Raw genomic sequence first — 24,245 nt, forward strand, 5'->3', positions numbered from 1 at the left:
CCTAACCTTGACAGTAGTTGTTGTGTGCACCATTGGAAAACCCAGGACCCGGCTTCAAGCCAGGGCGGCAGCGGCACTCATAGCTGCCCTCCGTGTTGACACATTGGGTGGTTTGTTGGCAGGAGTGTTGCCGCGAAGTACATTCATCGACATCTGAGGAGAGATCAGAGAGAGTGTCAGGCCCTCCCTGCTCTCCCTGTACATAAAGCCTCCTGCCAGTTCTCCCTAATTTTCCCTGGACACCCAACTAATCTGTGCCTACAAGCCACCTAGCCCAACATATACATATTTGTGGTGACATTTTTCATTATAAAAGCATATGAAGCTTAAGAATGTCCCTGCAAGGTGCAAAAGGCAGGACTGTTTGTGTGCAAGTGTCATCCCAAAGCTGTGTCCCCTGACTATGGTGCAGGGTGGACTGTGGGAGGTTCTGTGATGGACTTCTAACCAGGGACGTGGCCACACTGACAGCACCCCATGCACTGAAGCAGTGGTTTGTGGGCTGTGGCACTGCTGTCCGCAGAGCTTCACTCCTGCCCTTAATATAATAGAATCTGATGCTCAGCCCTGCCCGGCCCAGTCCCCCCTCCTCACTGCCTGCACTGGGTACACAGCGTTTCTGAAAGTGCTGCCCATTCTCTGCCAAAGCTCCTTGTGGCAGCTTCCCTTAACATGGCTCAGTCAACTAAAGAAGATGTGGTTCCCTGATGGGATCTGAACTCCGAACCTTCACAGACAGTGTTGTTTGGGCCATTGGGGGACCCTGGAACCGGCTTCCAGCCAGGGCGACAGTGGCACTCATAGCTGCCCTCAGTGTTGAGACATTGGGCTGATTGGTGGCAGGCGTTCTGCCCAGAGGTGCATTCATCCACATCTGAGGAAAAACCAGAGAGAATTTCAGGCTCTCCTTCCACTCTGCACACAGCCCTTCTTCCCTTTCTCTCAAAGTACACTGAGGACACCCCCACTACACCCTGCTTACAACCACCAGGTCAAACTGTACTCAACATTGTTGTGATATTTTCAACAGTAGAAGCACCATAAAAGCTCAGAGCATCCCTGCAAGAAGGATAGGGCAGGACTGTGAGTGTGTGTGTGTGTGTGTGTGTGTGTGTGTGTGTGCCAGTGACATCCCAAAGCTGTGTCACCCCTTATAGTGTGGGATGGACTGGGGAGGACGTGTGATGGACTTCTAACCAGGGAGCCTTCCACTGTGAGAGCTCCCAGTGCTGAGGCTGTGGGCTGCAGCATCACTGTGCTCAGAGCTGCAATCACCCCCTTATTAGAACAGAAACTGATGCTCAGGCCAAACCGGTCCATTTCCCCCCACCTCACTGCCTGTCCTGGGCACACAACCTTTCTAAAAGTGCTGCCCCTTCTCTACCAAAGCACCTTATGGAAGCTTCCTTTAACATGGCTCAGCTTCTTCACATCAGAAAAGATGTGGTTCACTTATGGGATGTGAATTCCTAACCTTGACAGTTGTTGTTGTGTGCGCCATTGGAATACCCAGGACCCGGTTTCCAGCCATGATGGCAGCGGCACTCATAGCTGCCCTCGGTGTTGAAGCATTGGGTGGTTTGGTGGCAAGAGTGTTGCCCTGAAGTACATTCATTCACATCTGAGGACAAACCAGAGAGAGTGTCAGGCCCTCCCTGCTCTCCCTGTGCATAAAACCTCCTGCTGGTTCTTTCTAATTATACCCTGGACACCCCACTAAACTGTGCCTACAAGCCACCTAGCCCAAGATATACATACTTGTGGTGACATTTTCCACCATAAAAGCATATTAAGCTTAGAACACTAATGCAGGGTGCACAAGACAGGTCTATTTGTGTGCAAGTGTCATCACAAATTTGTGTCCCCTGACTTCGGGGGATGGGGGTGTGGACTGCGGAGGTTCTGTGATGGACATGTAACCAGGAAAGCGGCCACACTGATAGCTCCCCATGCACTGAAGCGGTGGTTTATGAACTGTGGCACCGCTGTTCCCAGATCTTCCCTTGTGCCCTTATTATACAAGATCTGATGATCAGCCCTGCCTGCCCCAGTCCGCCCTCCTCACTGCCTGCACTGGGCCCACAGCATTTCTGAAAGTGCTGCCTCTTCTTTGCCAAAGCTACTTATGGCAGCTTCCTTTCCGATGGCTCATCCAAGTAAGGAAGATGTCGTTCACTTATGAGATCTAAACTATTTACCTTCACAGACGGTGTTGTTTGGGCCATCTGGGGACCCAGGAAGTGGCTTCCAGCCAGGGGGGCAGTGGCACTCATAGCTGCCCTGGGTGTTGAGGCATTGGGCGGATGGGTGGCAGGCGTTCTGCCTGGAGGTGCATTCATCCACATCTGAGGTCAAACCACAGAGAGTTTCAGGCCTTCCCCCTACTCTGCACACAGCCCTCTTTCCCTTCTCTCAAATTATTGTACATTGAGGACACCCCCGCTATACCCTGCTTTCAACCACCAGGTCCAACTGTATACAACATTGTTGTGAGCCGAAATCCGTTTGGCTCAATGGATAGAGTGTCGACCTGGGACTGAAAGGTCCCGGGTTCGATTCCGGTCAAGCACATGTACCTTGGTTGCGGGCATGTCCCCACTACGGGGTATGCAAGAGGCAACTGATTGATGACTCTCTCTCATCAATGTTTCTAACTCTCTATCTCTCCTCCCTTCCTCTCTGTACAAAATCAATAAAATATATTTAAAAAATTTTTGTGATAATTTCAACAGTAGAAGCACCAATAAGCTCAGAGCAGCCATGTAAGGAGTATATGGCTTATTGTGTGTGTGTGTGTGTGTGCCAGTGACATCACAAAGCTATGTATCCCCCTGTAGAACAGGATGGAATGGGGAGGACCAGTGATGGATTTCTAACCAGGGATCCTGCCACTCTGAGGGCTCCCAAGTGCTGAGGCTGTGGACTGTGGTATTGCTGTGTTCAGGGCTGTAATCAACCCCTTATTAGAACAGAATCTGAGCTGAGCCCTTCCTGTCCCAGGTGCCCTGTCCTCACTGCCTGCCCTGGGCACACACCATTGTTGGAAGTGCTGCCCCTTTTCTGCCAAAGGGCCTTATGGCAGTTTCCTTTAGCATGGCTCAGCCAAGTAAACAAGAAGTGGTTCCTTTATGCAATTTGAACTCCTAACCTTGACAGTAGTTGTTGTGTGCACCATTGGAAAACCCAGGACCCGGCTTCAAGCCAGGGCGGCAGCGGCACTCATAGCTGCCCTCCGTGTTGATACATTGGGTGGTTTGTTGGCAGGAGTGTTGCCGCGAAGTACATTCATCGACATCTGAGGAGAAATCAGGGAAAGTGTCAGGCCTCCCTGCTCTCCCTGTACATAAAGCCTCCTGCCAGTTCTCCCTAATTTTCCCTGGACACCCAACTAACCTGTGCCTACAAGCCACCTAGCCCAACATATACATATTTGTGGTGACATTTTCCATTATAAAAGCATATGAAGCTTAAGAATGTCCCTGCAAGGTGCAAAAGGCAGGACAGTTTGTGTGCAAGTGTCATCCCAAAGCTGTGTCCCCTGACTATGGTGCAGGGTGGACTGTGGGAGGTTCTGTGATGGACTTCTAACCAGGGACGTGGCCACACTGACAGCACCCCATGCACTGAAGCAGTGGTTTGTGGGCTGTGGCACTGCTGTCCGCAGAGCTTCTCTCCTGCCCTTATTTTAACAGAATCTGATGCTCAGCCCTGCCCAGCCCAGTCCCCCCTCCTCACTGCCTGCACTGGGTACACAGCGTTTCTGAAAGTGCTGCCCATTCTCTGCCAAAGCTCCTTGTGGCAGCTTCCCTTAACATGGCTCAACCAAGTAAAGAGGATGTGGTTCACTTATGGGATCTGAACTCCGAACCTTCACAGACGGTGTTGTTTGGGCCATTGGGGGACCCAGGAACTGGCTTCCAGCCAGGGCGGCAGCGGCACTCATAGCTGCCTACATTGTTGAGACATTGGGTGGATGGGTGGCAGGCATCCTGCCTGGAGGTGCATTCATCCATATCTGAGGACAAACCAGAGAGTGTTTCATGTCTTCCCTCCACTCAACAAACACCCCCTTCCCCTTCTCTCTAAGTACACTGAGCACACCCCCACTACACCTGCTTGAAACCACTAGGTCCAACTGTATTCAACATTGTTGTGATAATTTCAACAGTAGAAGCACCATAAGCTCAGAGCACCCATGCAGGGAGGATAGGGCAAGACTGTGTGTGTGTGTGTGTGTGTGTGTGTGCACGCATGCTCCCACCAGTGATGACTTCCCAAAGCTGTGTCCCTCCCAGTAGAGCAGGTTGAACTGGTGGAGAACCTCTGATGCACCTCTAACCAGGGAGGCTGCCACTCTGAGAGCTGTCATATGCTGTGGCTGTGGGCTGTGGGATGGCTGTGCTCAGAGGTGCAGTCATCCCCTTATTAGAACAGAATGTGAGCTGAGTCCTTCCTGTCCCAGGTCCACTGTCCTCATTGCCTGGCCTGGATACACACCATTGTTGGAAGTACTTCCCCTTCTCTGCCAAAGCTGCTTAAGGACACCTTTCTTTAACATGGCTCAGTCAACTAAAGAAGATGTGGTTCCCTGATGGGATCTGAACTCCGAACCTTCACAGAGAGTGTTGTTTGGGCCATTGGGGGACCCAGGAACCGGCTTCCAGCCAGGGCGACAGTGGCACTCATAGCTGCCCTCAGTGTTGAGACATTGGGCTGATTGGTGGCAGGCGTTCTGCCTAGAGGTGCATTCATCCACATCTGAGGAAAAACCAGAGAGAATTTCAGGCTCTCCCTCCACTCTGCACACAGCCCTTCTTCCCTTTCTCTCAAAGTACACTGAGGACACCCCCACTACACCCTGCTTACAACCACCAGGTCAAACTGTACTCAACATTGTTGTGATATTTTCAACAGTAGAAGCACCAAAAAAGCTCAGAGCATCCCTGCAAGAAGGATAGGGCAGGACTGTGAGTGTGTGTGTGTGTGTGTGTGTGTGTGTGTGTGTGCCAGTGACATCCCAAAGCTGTGTCACCCCTTATAGAGTGGGATGGACTGGGGAGGACCTGTGATGGACTTCTAACCAGGGAGCCTTCCACTGTGAGAGCTCCCAGTGCTGAGGCTGTGGGCTGCAGCATCACTGTGCTCAGAGCTGCAATCATCCCCTTATTAGAACAGAAACTGATGCTCAGGCCAAACCGGTCCATTTCCCCCCTCCTCACTGCCTGTCCTGGGCACACAACCTTTCTAAAAGTGCTGCCCCTTCTCTACCAAAGCACCTTATGGAAGCTTCCTTTAACATGGCTCAGCTTCTTCACATCAGAAAAGATGTGGTTCACTTATGGGATTTGAATTCCTAACCTTGACAGTTGTTGTTGTGTGCACCATTGGAATACCCAGGACCCGGTTTCCAGCCATGATGGCAGCGGCACTCATAGCTGCCCTCGGTGTTGAAGCATTGGGTGGTTTGGTGGCAAGAGTGTTGCCCTGAAGTACATTCATTCACATCTGAGGACAAACCAGAGAGAGTGTCAGGCCCTCCCTGCTCTCCCTGTGCATAAAACCTCCTGCTGGTTCTTTCTAATTATACCCTGGACACCCCACTAAACTGTGCCTACAAGCCACCTAGCCCAAGATATACATATTTGTGGTGACATTTTCCACCATAAAAGCATATTAAGCTTAGAACACTAATGCAGGGTGCACAAGACAGGTCTATTTGTGTGCAAGTGTCATCACAAATCTGTGTCCCCTGACTTCGGGGGATGGGGGTGTGGACTGCGGAGGTTCTGTGATGGACATGTAACCAGGAAAGCGGCCACACTGATAGCTCCCCATGCACTGAAGCGGTGGTTTATGAACTGTGGCACCGCTGTTCCCAGATCTTCCCTTGTGCCCTCATTATACAAGATCTGATGATCAGCCCTGCCTGCCCCAGTCCGCCCTCCTCACTGCCTGCACTGGGCCCACAGCATTTCTGAAAGTGCTGCCTCTTCTTTGCCAAAGCTACTTATGGCAGCTTCCTTTCCAATGGCTCATCCAAGTAAGGAAGATGTCGTTCACTTATGAGATCTAAACTATTTACCTTCACAGACGGTGTTGTTTGGGCCATCTGGGGACCCAGGAAGTGGCTTCCAGCCAGGGGGGCAGTGGCACTCATAGCTGCCCTGGGTGTTGAGGCATTGGGCGGATGGGTGGCAGGCGTTCTGCCTGGAGGTGCATTCATCCACATCTGAGGTCAAACCACAGAGAGTTTCAGGCCTTCCCCCAACTCTGCACACAGCCCTCTTTCCCTTCTCTCAAATTATTGTACATTGAGGACACCCCCGCTATACCCTGCTTTCAACCACCAGGTCCAACTGTATACAACATTGTTGTGAGCCGAAATCCGTTTGGTTCAATGGATAGAGTGTCGGCCTGGGACTGAAAGGTCCCGGGTTCGATTCCGGTCAAGCACATGTACCTTGGTTGCGGGCATGTCCCCACTACGGGGTATGCAAGAGGCAACTGATTGATGACTCTCTCTCATCAATGTTTCTAACTCTCTATCTCTCCTCCTTTCTCCTCTGTACAAAATCAATAAAATATATTAAAAAAATTTTTGTGATAATTTCAACAGTAGAAGCACCATAAGCTCAGAGCAGCCATGTAAGGAGTATATGGCTGTATTGTGTGTGTGTGTGTGTGTGTGTGTGTGTGCCAGTGACATCACAAAGCTATGTATCCCCCTGTAGAACAGGATGGAATGGGGAGGACCAGTGATGGATTTCTAACCAGGGATCCTGCCACTCTGAGGGCTCCCAAGTGCTGAGGCTGTGGACTGTGGTATTGCTGTGTTCAGGGCTGTAATCAACCCCTTATTAGAACAGAATCTGAGCTGAGCCCTTCCTGTCCCAGGTGCCCTGTCCTCACTGCCTGCCCTGGGCACACACCATTGTTGGAAGTGCTGCCCCTTTTCTGCCAAAGGGCCTTATGGCAGTTTCCTTTAGCATGGCTCAGCCAAGTAAACAAGAAGTGGTTCCTTTATGCAATTTGAACTCCTAACCTTGACAGTAGTTGTTGTGTGCACCATTGGAAAACCCAGGACCCGGCTTCCAGCCAGGGCGGCAGCGGCACTCATAGCTGCCCTCCGTGTTGACACATTGGGTGGTTTGTTGGCAGGAGTGTTGCCGCGAAGTACATTCATCGACATCTGAGGAGAAACCAGAGAGAGTGTCAGGCCCTCCCTGCACTTCCTGTACATAAAGCCTCCTGCCAGTTCTCCCTAATTTTCCCTGGACACCCCACTAACCTGTGCCTACAAGCCACCTAGCCCAATATATACATATTTGTGGTGACATTTTTCATTATAAAAGCATATGAAGCTTAAGAATGTCCCTGCAAGGTGCAAAAGGCAGGACTGTTTGTGTGCAAGTGTCATCCCAAAGCTGTGTCCCCTGACTATGGTGCAGGGTGGACTGTGGGAGGTTCTGTGATGGACTTCTAACCAGGGAGGCAGCCACACTAATAGCTACACATGCACTGAAGCAGTGGTTTGTGGGCTGTGGCACTGCTGTCCGCAGAGCTTCTCTCCTGCCCTTATTTTAACAGAATCTGATGCTCAGCCCTGCCCGGCCCAGTCCCCCCTCCTCACTGCCTGCACTGGGCACATAGCCTTTCTGAAAGTGCTGCCCCTTCTCTGCCAAAGCTCCTTGCGGCAGCTTCCCTTAACATGGCTCAACCAAGTAAAGAGGATGTGGTTCACTTATGGGATCTGAACTCCGAACCTTCACAGACGGTGTTGTTTGGGCCATTGGGGGACCCAGGAACCGGCTTCCAGCCAGGGCGGCAGCGGCACTCATAGCTGCCCACGGTGTTGTGGCATTGGGTGGATGGGTGGCAGGTGTTCTGCCCGGAGGTGCATTCATCCACATCTGAGGAAAAACCAGAGAGAATTTCAGGCCCTCCCTCCACTCTGCACACAGTCCTTCTTCCCTTTCTCTCAAAGTACACTGATGACACCGCCACTACACCCTGCTTACAACCACCAGGTCAAACTGTACTCAACATTGTTGTGATATTTTCAACAGTAGAAGCACCATAAAAGCTCAGAGCATCCCTGCAAGAAGGATAGGGCAGGACTATGAGTGTTTGTGTGTGTGTGTGTGTGTGTGCCAGTGACATCCCAAAGCTGTGTCACCCCTTATAGAGTGGGATGGACTGGGGAGGACCTGTGATGGACTTCTAACCAGGGAGCCTTCCACTGTGAGAGCTCCCAGTGCTGAGGCTGTGGGCTGCAGCATCACTGTGCTCAGAGCTGCAATCATCCCCTTATTAGAACAGAAACTGATGCTCAGGCCAAAACGGTCCATTTCCCCCCTCCTCACTGCCTGTCCTGGGCACACAACCTTTCTAAAAGTGCTGCCCCTTCTCTACCAAAGCACCTTATAGAAGCTTCCTTTAACATGGCTCAGCTTCTTCACATCATAGAAGATGTGGTTCACTTATGGGATTTGAACTCCTAACCTTGACAGTTGTTGCTGTGTGTGCCATTGGAATACCCAGGACCCGGTTTCCAGCCATGATGGCAGCGGCACTCATAGCTGCCCTCGGTGTTGAAGCATTGGGTGGTTTGGTGGCAGGAGTGTTGCCCTGAAGTACATTCATTCACATCTGAGGACAAACCAGAGAGAGTGTCAGGCACTCCCTGCTCTCCCTGCTCATAAAACCTCTTGCTGGTTCTTTCTAATTACACCTGGACACCCCACTAAACTGTGCCTACAAGCCACCTAGCCCAAGATATACATATTTGTGGTGATATTTTCCACCATAAAAGCATATTAAGCTTAGAACACCCCTGCAAGGTGCACAAGACAGGTCTATTTGTGTGCAAGTGTCATCCCAAAGTTGTGTCCCCTGACTCTGAGGTAGGGAGGGGTGTGGACTGCGGAGGTTCTGTGATGGACATGTAACCAGCAAGGCGGCCACACTGATAGCTCCCCATGCACTGAAGCGGTGGTTTATGAACTGTGGCACTGCTGTTCCCAGATCTTCCCTTGTGCCCTTATTATACAAGATCTGATGCTCAGTCCTGCCGGCCCAGTCCGCCCTCCTCACCGCCTGCACTGGGCACACAGCGTTTCTGAAAGTGCTGCCCCTTCTCTGCCAAAGCTCCTTGCGGCAGCTTCCCTTAACATGGCTCAACCAAGTAAAGAGGATGTGGTTCACTTATGGGATCTGAACTCCGAACCTTCACAGACAGTGTTGTTTGGGCCATTGGGGGACCCAGGAACTGGCTTCCAGCCAGGGCGACAGTGGCACTCATAGCTGCCCTCAGTGTTGAGACATTGGGTGGATTGGTGGCAGGCATTCTGCCCAGAGGTGCATTCATCCACATCTGAGGAAAAACCAGAGAGAATTTCAGGCTCTCCCTCCACTCTGTACACAGCCCTTCTTCCCTTTCTCTCAAAGTACACTGAGGACACCGCCACTACACCCTGCTTACAACCACCAGGTCAAACTGTACTCAACATTGTTGTGATATTTTCAACAGTAGAAGCACCATAAAAGCTCAGAGCATCCCTGCAAGAAGGATAGGGCAGGACTGTGAGTATGTGTGTGTGTGTGTGTGTGTGCGTGCGTGCCAGTGACATCCCAAAGCTGTGTCACCCGTTATAGAATGAATGGACTGGGGAGGACCTGTGATGGACTTCTAACCAGGGAGCCTTCCACTGTGAGAGTTCGCAGTGCTGAGGCTGTGGGCTGCAGCATCACTGTGCTCAGAGCTGCAATCATCCCCTTGTTAGAACAGAAACTGATGCTCAGGCCAAACCGGTCCATTTCCCCCCTCCTCACTGCCTGTCCTGGGCACACAACCTTTCTAAAATTGCTGCCCCTCCCCCCTTTGCCTAAACCGGTTTGGCTCAATGGATAGAGCGTTGGTCTGCGGACATATCCCCAGTAGGGGGTGTGCAAGAGGCAGCTGTTCGAACTCTCTCTCATCGATGTTTCTAACTCTCTGTCTCTCTCCCTTCCTCTGTGTAAAAAAAAAAAAAAAAAAAAAAAAAGTGCTGCCCCTTTTCTACCAAAGCACTTTATGGAAGCTTCCTTTAACATGGCTCAGCTTCTTCACATCAGAAAAGGTGTCGTTCACTTATGGGATTTGAACTCCTAACCTTGACAGTTGTTGTTGTGTGCGCCATTGGAATACCCAGGACCCGGTTTCCAGCCATGATGGCAGCGGCATTCATAGCTGCCCTCGGTGTTGAAGCATTGGGTGGTTTGGTGGCAGGAGTGTTGCCCTGAAGTACATTCATTCACATCTGAGGATAAAAAGAGAGTGTCAGGCACTCCCTGCTCTCCCTGCTCATAAAACCTCTTGCTGGTTCTTTCTAATTACACCCTGGACACCCCATTAAACTGTGCCTACAAGCCACCTAACCCAACATACACATATTTGTGGTGACATTTTCCACCATGAAAGCAAATTAAGCTTAGAATGTCCCTGCAAGGTGCACAAGGCAGGACTGTTTGTGTGCAAGTGTCATCCCAAAGCTGTGTCCCCTGACTATGGGGAGAGGTGCACTGCAGGAGGTTCTGTGATGGACTTCTAACTAGGGAGGCGACCACACTGACAGCTCCCCATGCACTGAATCGGTGGTTTGTGGGCTGTGGCACTGCTGTGCACAGAGCTTCACTCCTGTCTTTATTAGAACAGAATCTGATGCTCAGCCCTGCCCGGCCCAGTCCCCCCTCCTCACTGCCTGCACTGGGCACACAGCGTTTCTGAAAGCGCTGCCCCTTCTCTGCCAAAGCTCCTTGTGGCAGCTTCCTTTAACATGGCTCAGCCAAGTAAAGAGGATGTGGTTCACTTATGGGATCTGAACTTCAAACCTTCACAGACGGTGTTGTTTGGGCCATTGGGGGACCCAGGAACCGGCTTCCAGCCAGGGCGGCAGGGGCACTCATAGCTGCCTACATTGTTGAGGCATTGGGTGGATGGGTGGCAGGCATTTTTCCAGGAGGTGCATTCATCCACATCTGAGGAAAAACCAGAGACAGTGTCAGGTCCTCCATCCATTCCCTGAACGTAATACTCCTGCCTTTTCTCTCAAGTTATACTGAGGATGCAATCAGTACCCACTACTTTATACCCACCTAGCCAGGCAGTATTCATGCTTGTTGTGAGATTTTCCATTGTAAAAGCTCCATGTGCTCAGAGCAGTCCTGCAAGGTGGACAGGGCAGGACTGTGTGTGTGTGTGTGTGTGTGTGTGTGTGTGTGTGTGTGATTGTGTGTGCCATCCCAAAGCTGTGAGTCCCAGCTTTGTGCAGGATGGACTGTGGGAGGTCCTTGATGGACTACTGACTGGGAGGCTGCCACACTGATAGCTTCCGATGCGCTTATGCTGTGGGCTGTGGCATTTGTGAGCCCAAAGCTACAGTCCTGTCCTTTTTAGAACAGAATCTGATGCTCAGTCCTGCCCAGCCCGAGTCCCTTCTCCTCACTGCCTGCCCTGGGCACACATCATTGCTGACAGTGCTGCCCCATCTCTGCCAAAGCTTCTTATGGCAGCTTCCTTTAACATGGCTCAGCCACTTAAAGAAGATTTGGTTTGCTTATGGGATCTGAACTCTCAATTTTCAAGGTGTTGTTTGGGTCATTGGGGGACACAGGAATCGGCTTCCAGCCAGGGCTGCCTTGGCATTCATAGCTGCCCACAATATTTTGGCAGTTGGTCGTTTTGTGGCACTTATTGGTTCTTTGTGCGTGTGTATTTTAAACATATGTTTTTATTTATTTTAGGGATAGAGGAAGGCAGAGAAATAGAGAAATGGAAACACTGATTGGCAACCACCTGCCCACCCCCTACTAGGAATGTTGCTCACACTCTGATCATGATCCCTGACTAGGAATCAAACCACTGACCTCTTGGTTCATGGGTCTACATTCAACCACTGAACCACACCAGCCAGGCCTGTGGCAGGGTTTATGCCCCGAGATACATTCATTCACGCCTGAGGATAAAGCCAGAGCATCAGGCCCTCCCCGCATCCACTTCTCATTGCCTGAGGATCCCACCATTAGTACACATGCCATCAGCTGGTGACCTTCAATTTCACCCTCTAAGCACACTGTGATGGCCTCCCTATAAGACAGACCTGACAGGGACCATAGTCTCTAATTTATAGGTGGCAAATCCAGGAGGGAAACGGAGTTATGAGGGTTGAACTTCCTGACCAAGAACTCCTGCCTACTCCCTCCTGAAGGCTGCTCTGGGTCCTCTTCTGGGAACCAGAAGTCGCACCCCTGGCCTAACTCACATGAGAATTGTCATCACTTCCTGCCAGTCCAGGGGATGCCTTCAGGAGGATCGGAAGGAGCACCTTCATCACGCCATGGAAATATGAGGAAAGGAAGGGTTGGGGTGCTCACAGGGGCTCCAGAAGGAAATTCCAGGTCCAGAAGATCCTGCCACCGCTTGCTCTGTGACAGGACCTTTCAGGGAGGCGAATTCTTAGGCAGGGCCTTGGCAGGGAGAATATTTTCCTACCCCTTAGAGTTGAGGGACCTGCATCGCTCCTTCCCCAGCTCCCTCCAGTCCAGCCTCAATGCATCTTCCCGGGGCCTCGACCTTTGCACAACTTCGGGTCCTCCGGTTGAGATCATATCCTGCCAACAGGAGCAGGTGTAGCTGCCATGGGTGTTGACACAGTTGCTGCCACTTTTTCAGATTCTGGTGTTTAGCTCCCATTCATCCGTACTTGCAAGGGGAAGGAGAGGGTGATGGATGCCTGCAGCCATGGGCAGCCTTCAAGCCTGGAAGTCAGCCACGTTTCCTGTCATGGAAGCATCTGGAAGATCTCACTGCCTCCTGCCAGCTGAGTGGTGCCTTTTCTAGTTCACATGGAGGTGTCCTGTGGGTAAGCATGGTGGCCTAGACACTCTGTTGTTCAGATGTGGCCAGAAGCGGCCTACTTCCTCCCTCGGACTCTCTCTACCATCACCTCCTCCCTGGGCAGCTCCCAGCTAGGGCAGGGGCAGCAAAGGCCAGGCTGGGCCTCCCTGGAACCATGTGTGGGAGAGGTGCTGTGGGCCTGAGCAGGCTTGTTTTGGTGGCCTTGATCCTGACTCCCCCGGGGGTGCTGTTGGCTGAGCTCTCCTTGGATCCCGGTGACTCTGCTGAGAGCGCTCTCCCATCCACACGACTTCTGAGACTCCAGCCCATGGAAAGGGACTGAGAACCAGCCCTGAGCCTGACCCCTCGTGGACAAGGCTTTTAGGCCGGGGCCCGGAATGTGAAAATGATGTCAGACAGGCCAGGTCAGTGGATGCGAGGCCATGAGGGCAGTGGGGCTATGGATGTCACATTCAGCCATGTAGCCTTGGGGTGTGAAGATGTCCCTTCTGACCTCCCTGAAGGTATCTCCTGGACTGGCAGGGAGTGATGAGAATACACTTGTGAGCAAGGCCAGTGTGGGCCAGGGCTGGGTTCCTAGAGCAGGCACAGTGACTGATGGGTGAAGAGTGGCAGGCGTGTCTGTCATCTGGCTCCTTGTTCTCCCACCAGGGACACAGACCTGTGGGCCTGGTCAGAGGGGCTCAGCCTCCATCTTCAGCCCCACACGGATATGGGCCCCCATGGCATCTGGGTTGATCTCCTCAGGAGAGGACTGAGCCTGGTGCAATGGTCCCCGATGACACCTGGATTCAGGCTCTTCTGTTCCAGCAGGGCGGGCCTGTGGACCCTGCTTAGGGCTTCCAGAATTCCCAGCTCAGCCTCTTGCTCCTCTCTCTGGGTGAGTCCTGGTTCTGCCTGACCACTGCTGGCCCCATCTACCTGAGGATGCCTGAAGCCATTTCCTGGCTCCCCTGCAAAGTGAGCCGAGCCTGGTGATGAGTGCAGGCCTGCTCCTCCTGGGTCTCTGGTTAGCGGATGGGCCAGGCCAGCTGTTCTCTGAGCAGCCACCCTGGGGCATGGTCCCCTAGGATGTCCAACTGGAGAGGGTGGTGAGATCAGAAGGACTATAGTATAGAGAGGAGGAGAAATGGCTGCCGAATAGGCAGATCTGTTGGACACCTCACCCCAGGGCCAGCCTGGAAATACAACTAAATTAGAACATTCACCCATAAGTACTAACTGAGGTCCAGCTGAGGATGTGACTTATAACAGGAAGAACCTGGAGACAGGTAGGATGGGGGATGTTGTGAGAGGAGGGAGCTGAGAGAGAAGGGAGTACTATGCTGTGGGGAGAACTGTTCCCTAAGAAAATAGGAGACAGGAGTGCAAGCTGGGCTCCACACACCTGTGGTGTGACCCACAGGGTACATCTCATCCAATCAGCTATGAAAGGTAGCAGGGTTGCTGGCAGTAGCAGAGTCCATGCCCAGCAGACCGAACCAGTGGGAGAGAATGTGGCAGTTCTGTTGCTTTTTATTTTTTCTTCATTGATTAAGGTATTACATATGTGTCCTTATCCCACCATTCTTTCCCCGCCTCCTCCCCCACTACACACTCATGCCCTCACCCTCCTGGAGTCTATATCCATTGGTTAGGCTTATATGCATGCATACAAGACCTTTGGTTGATCTCTTCCCCTTATCCCCACCCTCCTCTATCTTCCCTCTGAGGTAGTTTTGTGCTTAAAAAAGAAAAAAATTTCCAAACCCAGAGCACAGAAGTTTTCATTTGCAACTACACACCCGAGGCATTGGCACAGAGAGGAAGGCAAGGACTTGAGGTGCTTGAGGAGAGGCTGGGGTGGGAAGCAGTGCAGGGAGACTTGAAAAAGCAGTAGCCAGGAGTCCTACATTGGATCCTTCGCACACCTCCAAAATGGCCATATTTTCTGGGAAGAGTTAACTGCTCCCAACACTCAGAGGGCAGGTAAAAAAAAAAAAGAAGTAATACCTTGTGCTTGGTGATACAGCCTGCTTCACCCCAAATTTTGGGCTTTACTGAGGAAACAGGCAGAGGCCAAGTTTAAGGGTAGAACAGTCTCAAGGAGCCCTCAGTGGGCAGGTTGGAGGAGGGGCCATCTGTCCCACTATTCTAGGAACTATACTGATAAAAACTCAGGGTCCCAGTTGACCACATTGGTCTCCATACAAGGGTCTCTGTCCAGCCAAGGGCAGAATAATATGTTGGCCACTCAGGGGAGAGTAGCTCTGGAACAGGAAAACACACTCATCATATTCCCTGAGCAAAAGACCACCTACCTACCCAAAGCGCTGTCAGAACAGACTGTAGAGTGATTAAGATTGACAGCTGGCCAACAGGCCAAGGTGGGCAGAGGTGGGAACTCAGGGAATTGGGGGAAGTGTGCTGAACCAGCCCTGGCCCTGCACAGCTAACTAACCTACTCTCGAGGGCAGACTGTCCCCTCCTGCTTACAGCCAAGGCCTGTGGAGACAGACACCAGCCATGGCTGGTGGATCATTTGGAACTTCAAGTGGGTTGCTAAAAGCCAACAGACAGTACCTAACAGTAGTTAGAACCTAAGTACCTAACAGGGACTCAGAATTGGCAGACAGAACAAAAGAGTAGGGTCCTAAGCCAGCTCCCATGGGGCATTAAAACTCAGCTGGAACGAATGACACTCCACCCCACCCCCAACCTTTTCCTTCCTCTCTTCTCTTTTTTACTCCTGTTTTTATTCTTCTTGATTCTTTTTATTCTTCTTGATTCTTTCCTTTCTCTCCCCACCCCTTTTAAAATTTATCTGCTTTATCTCTCTGCTATATTGATTTGTAATTACTCTAGTCTCTGTTGTTTTGTTCACATATCTAATTTTCCTCTTCCCTGCTGCTGTTCAATTTTCCTTTCTCTTTTTTTTTCACCACTCAGTTTTTTTCTCTCTTCTCTTTCTCTCTTCTTTTTCATCTAATTTCTAGTTTCACTTCCTAAATTTAGATTATCTGCTGTCTTCTCATTTTCAATTTTTTTCTTTTCTTCTCATTTCTTTTCTCCCTCCTTTATTCTAAATTGTGTTCCTTCTCCTATTTCTCCAATTCTTTATTCTTATTTTCTTTATTTAAGCTCTGTATTTACAAATTCTCCCCCACCTCCATTTCTTGGTGTTTTTTGATTGTACATTTTTTATTTGTTTGTTGTGTTATGTTTTCTCTTCACATTTTTTCTTTCCTTTCCCCCCCCCTTATCATTCTTGCTCTATTTTCTCTTTCCTAATTCTATTTTCTCTGGTGGTCACTTTTTTTTTCCCAGCTATAACTCCAGACAGGATCCAGAGAGGAGTTTTGCCATCTCTTCTCTGGGTTTTATGGAGACTTGCTTTATGTACCCTTCTGTGTTAGTGGTGGTCACTTTTGTTGGGGCTGCAGGGGTCTTGTGTACATTCTTGTTCTGTTTCTTTTGTGTCATGTTTTGTTTTGTTGTTTTTCATGCTGTCCAGTCAGAATCTCCACAAAAGCTGGCACAACAGAGTCAGGGGTGAGCCACAAAAACCCTGAAAGGAGACTCCATCCATGAACAGGACAATAATATTCAAGACCCAACAACAGGAAAATCCATATGACTAACTTAGGATGTCCCTCCTAGAACACCCAGCCCAGGAGACCTGAAAGACTGCACCATTGGGTCCCACAAAACACCTATTACATAAGACTAATCCCCCCAAAATCTAAATGGTATAGCAGTTTGACATAACACATAGAAACAAATAAAAGAACAGCAAAAATGGGGAGACAGGGAAACAAACCCCAAATGAAAGAAAAGGAGGAATCACCAGAAAAGGAACTAAATGAGATGGAAACAAATAATTTGTCAGATAAAGAATTCAAAGTAATTGTTATAAGGATACTCAAACATCTGAATGAGAATTACTAGCAACTCAATGAGAACTATAAGAAGCTGAATGAGAAATACATCAACTTGAATAAGAATCAAGAGGAAATGAAGAATTAGATAGCTCCAATAAAGAAAATCCTGAGAGGTCTCAACAGTAGACTAGAATGTAAAATACAGAGAAAGAATCTTAAAGACTGCAAGAGAGAGACAGAAAGTTACATACAAGGGATCTCCCATTAGACTACGTATGGATTACTCAAAAGAAACACATTAGGCATGAAGTATAGAAGTGATAAAAAATCAAGGTACTGAATCCAAGAATACTCTATCCAGCAAGGCTATCATTCAAAATTAAAGGTGAATTCAGGAATTTCACAGACAAATAAAAGCTAAAGGAGTTTATTGCCACCAAACCAGCAATGAAAGAAATACTAAAGGGACTGTTGTAAAAAGAAGAAATCGAAAGGGAGAAAGGAACACAGGCATAAAGAATAAAAATGGCAACAAACAAGTACCTTTCAATAATAACCTTAAGCATAAATGGATTAAATGCTCCAATCAGAAGGCAAAAGATAGCTGAATGGATAAGAAAACATGACCATATATACGCTGTTTGCAAGAGACCAACCTCAGAACAAAGGACTCACAAAGTCTGAAAGTGAAGGAATGGAAAAAGTGTTTTTCAGGCAAATCAAAATGAAAAGAAAGCTGGGATAGCAATACTTATATTTGACAGAAGAGACCTCAAAATTCAGGCCATAACAAGAGATAAGAAAAGCCACTTCATAATTCTAAAAGGATTGATACATCAAGAGGATATAACTCTGATAAACATATATACAATACAGGAGCATTCAAATATATAAAAACTACTTCTGGAGGATACTAAGGGAGAGATCACATAAATACAATCATAATAGGAAACTTTAATATTCCACTGACAAAACTTGATAAATCTTCTAGACAAAACAAAACAAAACAAAACAAAATCAACAATGAAACAGAAATTCTAAGATACCACTTGATCAGATGGAACTAATTGACATCTTCAGAATATTCCACCCCAAATCTACAGAATATACATTATTCCCAAGTGCACAAGGGACATTTTCAAAGACAGACCACATATTAGGACACAAGCTAAGTCTCTACCAATTCAAGAAGATTGAAATCATATTAAGCATCTTCTCAGACCACAATGACATGAAATTAGAAATCAGCTACCAGAAAAGCACTCAAAAACAACCAAACATATGCAGGCTAAATATTATGCTATTAAACAATGAATGAGTTACCAAAGAATAAATAAAAAATATCCTGGAAACAAATGAAACCAATGAAAATAAATACACAAAAATTCAAAATCTATGGGGCACAGTGAAAGCACTCCCAAGAGGAAAATTTATAACACTGCAGGCCTATCTCAAAAAAAGAATAAAAGCTCATAATAAGTTATCTAACACCACAACTTAAAGAATTAGAAGGAGAACAACAAGAAAAGTCCAGAGTAAGTAGTAGGAAATAAATGACGTATGGTCCAAAAAACAAAAAAAACAAAAAACACACACACACAAAAGAAAATCCTTAATACAAAAGATCAATAAAACAAAGAGCTGGTTCTTTAAAAGAATAAACAAGACTAATGAACCTCTAGCAAGACACACAGGAAACAAAGAGAGAGGACCCAAAATCAGGAATGAAAGAGGTGAAGTAACAACTGAACCCATAGAAATACAAAGGATCATTAAAAAACAAAAACAAAAAAAAACTATGAACAGTTTTACTCCAACAAATTGGACAACCTAGAAGAAATGGACATATTCCTAGAAAAATACAACTTTCCAAAACTCAATCAGGAAGAATCAGAAAACCTTAATAGGTGGATAACTACAGATGAGATTGAAGCAGAAACAGAAAAACAAAAAGAAAAACAAACAAAAAAACTTGCAGCACACAAAAGCACTGGCCTGGATAGTTTCATAGGGGAGTTTTACCAAATATTCAAAGCAGAAATAAATCTATCCTCCTCAAATTATTCCAAAAAATCCAAAAGAAAGGAACACTTACAAGTTCTTTCCATAAGGCTAATGTTATCCTAATACTAAACCAGATTAAAAAAAAACTACAAAGAAAGAGAATTATAGGTCAATATTACTGATGAACGTAGAGGCTAAAATCCTCAACAACATTTTTGTAAATAAAATCCGGCAATATGTTAAAAAGATAATACACCATGACCCAGTGGGATTTATTGCAGTAATGCAAAGCAGGTACAATTTTCAAAAATGTATAAATGTGATGCAGTACATAAGCAGATTGTAAGACAAAAATCACATGACCGTATCAATTGATGCAGAAAAAGCATTTGGAAAAATACAGCACCCATTTTGACAAAAAAAATTTCATCCCCACTGTGGGAACAGAGGGATCATACCTCAAGATAACAAAAGCTATCTATGACAAACTACAGCCAACATTATATTCAATGGGCAAAACTAAATGCATTTTCCCTAAGAATAGGAGCAAAACAGGGATGACTGTTTTCACCACTGTTGATCAACATAATCCTGGAAGTCCTAGCCATAGTGATCAGACAAGAAATAAAAGGCAACCAAATTGGAAAGGAGGTAGTAAAACTCTAATTACTCACAGGTGACATGATACTATTCTTGGAAAACCCTAAAGCCTCCACCAAAAAAGCTCCTAGATTTAGTAAATGAATTCAGAAAAGTAGCAGGATACAAAATTAACACCCAAAAATCCATGGCATTTTTATACACCAATAATGAACTCTAATAAAGAGAAAGTAAAAAAATAAATAAATGAACACATTTACCACTGCTACAAAAGCATTAAGATACCTAAAAATAAAGTTAACCAAGGAGGTAAAAGACCTGTACTCGGAAAAGTACAGGATTTTGAAAAAAGATATAGAGAAAGATATAAACAAGTGGAAGAACATACCATGTTCATGGATTGGTATAAACATCATTAAAATGCCCATACTACCCAAGGCAATCTATAGATTCAATGCAATGCCTATTAAAATACCAACAGCATATTTTACAGACCTAGAACAAATACAAAAATTTATATGTTACCAAAAAAGACCCCAAATAGCTGCAGCAATCTTAAGAAGAACAATATTGGAGGAATCACAATACCAGATATCAGGTTATACTACAAAGCCACCGTACTCAAAAGAGCCTGGTCCTGGCACAAGAACAAGCATATAGATCAATGGAACAGAACAGAGAACCCAGAAATCAACCCAAGCCATTATGCTCAATTAATATTGGACAGAGGAGGCAAGAGCATACAATGGAGCAAAGACTGTCTCTTTAATAAATGGTGTTGGGAAAATTGGACAGGTGCATGCCAAAAAATGAAACTAGACCACCAACTTACACCATTCACAAGAATAAACTCAAAATGGATAAAAAACTTAAGTGCAAGATGTGAAACCATAAAAGTCCTAGAAGAAACTATAGGCACCAAAATCCCAAACATCTCTTGTAGCAATATGTTTGCCAATACATCTCCTAGGACAATGGAAACTAAGGAGAAAATAAACAAATGGGACTATATCAAAATACAAAGCTTCTGCAGAGCAAAAGGAACCATCACCAAAATAACAAGGGAGCCCACTGCATGGGAGAACACATTTGCCAATGATTACATCTGATAAGGTGTTACTATCCAAAATATATAGAGAACCTATACAACTTAACAAAAGGAAGATAAACAATCCAATTAAATTAAGTTGGGCAAAGGACCTAAATGGACATTTCTCCAAAGGGACATACAGAAAGCCAAAGACATATGAAAAAATGCTTAAAGTCACTAATCATCTGAGAGATGCTAATGAGATATCAATGACAATGATATCTCACATCTGGCAGAATGGCTATTATCACAAATTAACAAATGCCAAGTGTTGGGTAGGATGAGGAAAAAAGGGAACCCTGGTATACTGCTGGTGGAAATGCAGACTGGTGCAGCCATTATGGAAAACAGTATGGAGTGTCCTCAAAAAATTAAAAATGGAACTTCCATTTGATCCAGTAATCCCACTTCTAGTAAAATATGCTAAGAAAATTGAAACATCAGAAAGAATATATGCACCACTATGTTCATAGCAGTGCAATCCTATATAATAAAAGGCTAATATGCAAAGTGTCTCCTAGGTCGGGAGTTTGACCACTGGGATCTTGACCTCTCGCTATGATGTGTGCTGACCACCAGGGGGCAGTGAAGAGCGAAGAAAGGCTCTGGCTGGCAGCCAGCAGCCACTAGGAACCCTACCCATGCATGACTTTCATACACTGAGCCTCTAGTTTACAACAATTAAGATTTGAAAACAGTCTAAGTGCCCATCAGTAGATGAGTGGATAAAAAACTTTTACATTTACACCAATCTTATCACACCCATGGGCCGCGTGCCTTATTTGCCCCCTGTTAGCCATTGAGTTTGACATGTTTGATTTACACAATGAGATACTACCTAGCTGTATAAAAGAATTTGCAACTGCATGGGTTGACTTGGAGAGCAGTATGCTAAGTGAAATAAGTCAGTCAGAGAAAGAAAAGTAAAAAAGCTGATGAACAAAAATAGACCCAGAGACACAGAAGCATGGAACGGACTGTTGAACCTCAGAAGGAAGGCTGGAGTGAGGTGGATGGGAAGGGATCAACCAATGAACTTATGCATAACCTGTGGACACAGACCATGAGGAGGTGAGGACCTGGATGGGGGGCAGGACAGGGGCGCACTGGTAGAGGTCAATGGCAGAAAAAGAGGACCTGCTTTTTCAACAATAAAGATAAAATGTAAACAGAAAGAATGAGGGTAGTCTAAAACCCCAACAGCCTCCACCGTGTTGTGCTTTATGATCTCATATACTTTCCCAGCATTTTTGTGAGGTAAGCACCACTGTCACTCCCTTTTACAAATGGGTAAACTGAGGCACAGAGTGATCAAAGAACATGTCCAAAGTCTTACAGTTAAAAAAAAGGCATAGCTACTTTTGTTTTTATCTGTAAAAGCTAAGCGCTCTTTTAAACACACACACACACACACACACACACACACACACACACACACAATGACAGTAATATTATCACAGTGATTTCTGAGTAAGTATCCTGGCCAGTGTTGTATACACAGCTGTCAAAGTGCAAAACCAGGACTTAAGTCCTGGCTCAAAGGCCACCCGCCTCTCCGTGCTAGTGGGACAGGCCCAGGCACACTTGTCCCCACTCAGACCTGGGGCTGCACCTTGGACTAGGGCCCGGCCCCCTGTGTGCTGCAGGAATGGCTCTGGGGACTCCAAACCTCACGGACGGGGAGACGGAAGGTGCAGGTCATTCTTACCTTGGCACGTGTTCTCACTCGCATTATGGAACTTTGTTTCCCCAGAAAGAAGGCTGTATCCGGGGCTGCATGTGCAGTAGTAGCCCCCCTTTGTGTTATGGCAGTCTGCGGCGTTTCCACAGACAGTCCCTGGCTGGCCTTGTCCACATTCGTCAATGTCTGCAACAAAACGGGATAAAGGGTCACCTCCCAAAGCCATGAGTGCCCTCAGGGCAGAGAGCCTGGTCCCATGCCCAGCATGCAGCCTGAAGCTCAATCAGTGTCTTTTGGGAAATAATTAGATTCTGGCAACACTGCTGTGGCTGGAGCAAGCCACTCCTGAAACCCACCCAATCGGCTCTGCTCCGCTCAGCTTTCTGCCTGTCCCCTGGATTTGGATCCAGGAGCAAGTGCTGAAGTGGTGGGAGGGTGGAAGCTCTGCATCCCCCTTTTCAGTCCTGGTAGGGTAAACTGAGGCACGGATTCCAGACTCCTAGAGCCCCAGCTCCCATCTCTTTCTCTACAAAGTCATGTTTATTCACTTCTCATTTCCACCTTCATATCTTTTTCCTTCTCTTTTCTCTGTCCTTCATCATGGTCTGAGCACAAAGACTGAGGCCACCAATCACTATTCCATCTCCATGTAGCCCTCCACCGCCCCAAGCCTCTGTACCTTCACAAGTCTCCCAGGGGTTGATGTTGGTCTCCCCAGATGGAGACTTGAATCCAGGATCACAGCGACAGGAAATGGCAAAGCCACATGAGGAGTTTGGAGGGCATAAAAGGTTACAGGCAGAGGCTGTGGGACAGAGACCAAGGTCAGGAAATGAGGGTGAGCCAGAGGCTGGGAAGGGACTTGGGAGGGGCAACTCCGAGCTACCCCTGCAACAGGCCTTTCCCTGCCTGGGCTGAGAGGTGCAGGTGGGGGATGGGACTGGTTGTGGACGGAGTTATTCCCAGTAGACTCACCCCTGGCGCTCTGGGGTCCATCTTCCAACAGAATCAGCAAGACACACAGCCCTGGAACAGAGAGATGGGGGTCAGGGGGGCACAGAACAGGGAGGGAGGCCTGAGGGGGACACATCTGAGGGAAGGGGCTGCTCACCCCTCCAGGCTCGGGCTCTGTCCATTCTCAAGGCGAGAGTGGCCGGTGGCACCTCCCTGGCCTCCAGTGCCCCTGGCCAGAGGGTCCGCTCCCATCGCCTGAGGGGGCTTCCAGGCACTGAGGGATGGGGAGGGGCCGAGCCTGGCAGGGGTCTTGGCTTCTGCTGACCTGTGGGCAGCAGTTCAGGAGACATACTGGAGCCAGGTGGCCTTGGCTCTACTTCCAGACCCTGGTCAGTGCCTCAGTTTCCCCTTCTGTAGAATGGGGATGAGGAGGGGGCCTTTCCCTAGAGTGTGAGAATCAAGCACACAAGTACTGCCTGGTGTGTCAGAGTGCTTGCTGCCGTCATTTCTTTATGTAAAAATGAAGGGTTGGGCCAGGTGTCCTCTCGGATCTCCCAAAGCTAAGATGCTCCGGCCACACCCCTCCTCAGGGACACAGGTGCAAGCACACTGCACCCACACCTGTCAGCCACAGGACCAGCTCCGGACCCCATGGTGACATTTCACACCCTGGCTCCCTGCACACAGGAAGATGCTGGGGCTCATGTTAGGGGTGGTGATGCACAGGGCACCCCATTTCAGGGCATGCCCTGGGGCTTCTGAGCTTCTTTTTAAGTCAACAGGGGTTCAAGAAACAAAGACCATTCATCTGAGAGACAGACAGGAGGCAGAGGTGGAGAGAAAAAAAAAAAAGGAGGGAGGGAGGGAGGGAGGGAGGAGGGAGGGAGAGGGAGGGAGAGAGAGGGAGAGAGAGAGAGAGAGAGAGAGAGAGAGAGAGAGAGAGAGAGAGAGAGAGAGAGAAACAGAGAGAGAGAAACAGAGAGAGAGAAACAGAGAGAGAGAAACAGAGAGAGTTAACAGTGATCTGAAGAGATGGACAGAGAAATAGGAAACTCCTAGAAAGGAAGAGATAGAGATTAGTTAGAGAGACCTTGAGAGGTAGAGAGATTGAGAGCCAGATAGAGAAACAGAGGAGTAGGGAAGGTGGGAGGGAGAAAAGGA

General features: G+C 47.9%; 1 protein-coding gene and 1 pseudogene across 1 annotated transcript in view; both read right to left on the reverse strand.

The window, feature by feature from the left end:
- Positions 1-23,521, reverse strand: part of LOC118731457 (adhesion G protein-coupled receptor E2-like) — a 348,765-nt gene extending 325,244 nt beyond the window's left edge. Inside the window, exons 1-10 of the mRNA XM_045589287.1 lie at positions 23,106-23,521; positions 22,810-22,935; positions 22,158-22,316; positions 10,870-11,016; positions 9,227-9,373; positions 7,764-7,910; positions 6,083-6,229; positions 5,440-5,505; positions 3,869-3,949; positions 728-874 (exon numbers count right to left, since the gene is read on the reverse strand). Of these exons, the coding sequence (XP_045445243.1) occupies positions 728-874; positions 3,869-3,949; positions 5,440-5,505; positions 6,083-6,229; positions 7,764-7,910; positions 9,227-9,373; positions 10,870-11,016; positions 22,158-22,316; positions 22,810-22,935; positions 23,106-23,220 (1,282 nt within the window). The 5' untranslated portion in view covers positions 23,221-23,521. The remainder of the gene's footprint in view (positions 1-727; positions 875-3,868; positions 3,950-5,439; positions 5,506-6,082; positions 6,230-7,763; positions 7,911-9,226; positions 9,374-10,869; positions 11,017-22,157; positions 22,317-22,809; positions 22,936-23,105) is intronic.
- LOC118731478 lies at positions 16,200-16,334 on the reverse strand (annotated as a pseudogene).
- Positions 23,522-24,245: the final 724 nt, after the last annotated feature.

The sequence above is a fragment of the Pipistrellus kuhlii genome, unplaced genomic scaffold, assembly GCF_014108245.1.
Source record: "Pipistrellus kuhlii isolate mPipKuh1 unplaced genomic scaffold, mPipKuh1.p scaffold_m20_p_30, whole genome shotgun sequence".
NCBI lineage: Eukaryota > Metazoa > Chordata > Mammalia > Chiroptera > Vespertilionidae > Pipistrellus > Pipistrellus kuhlii.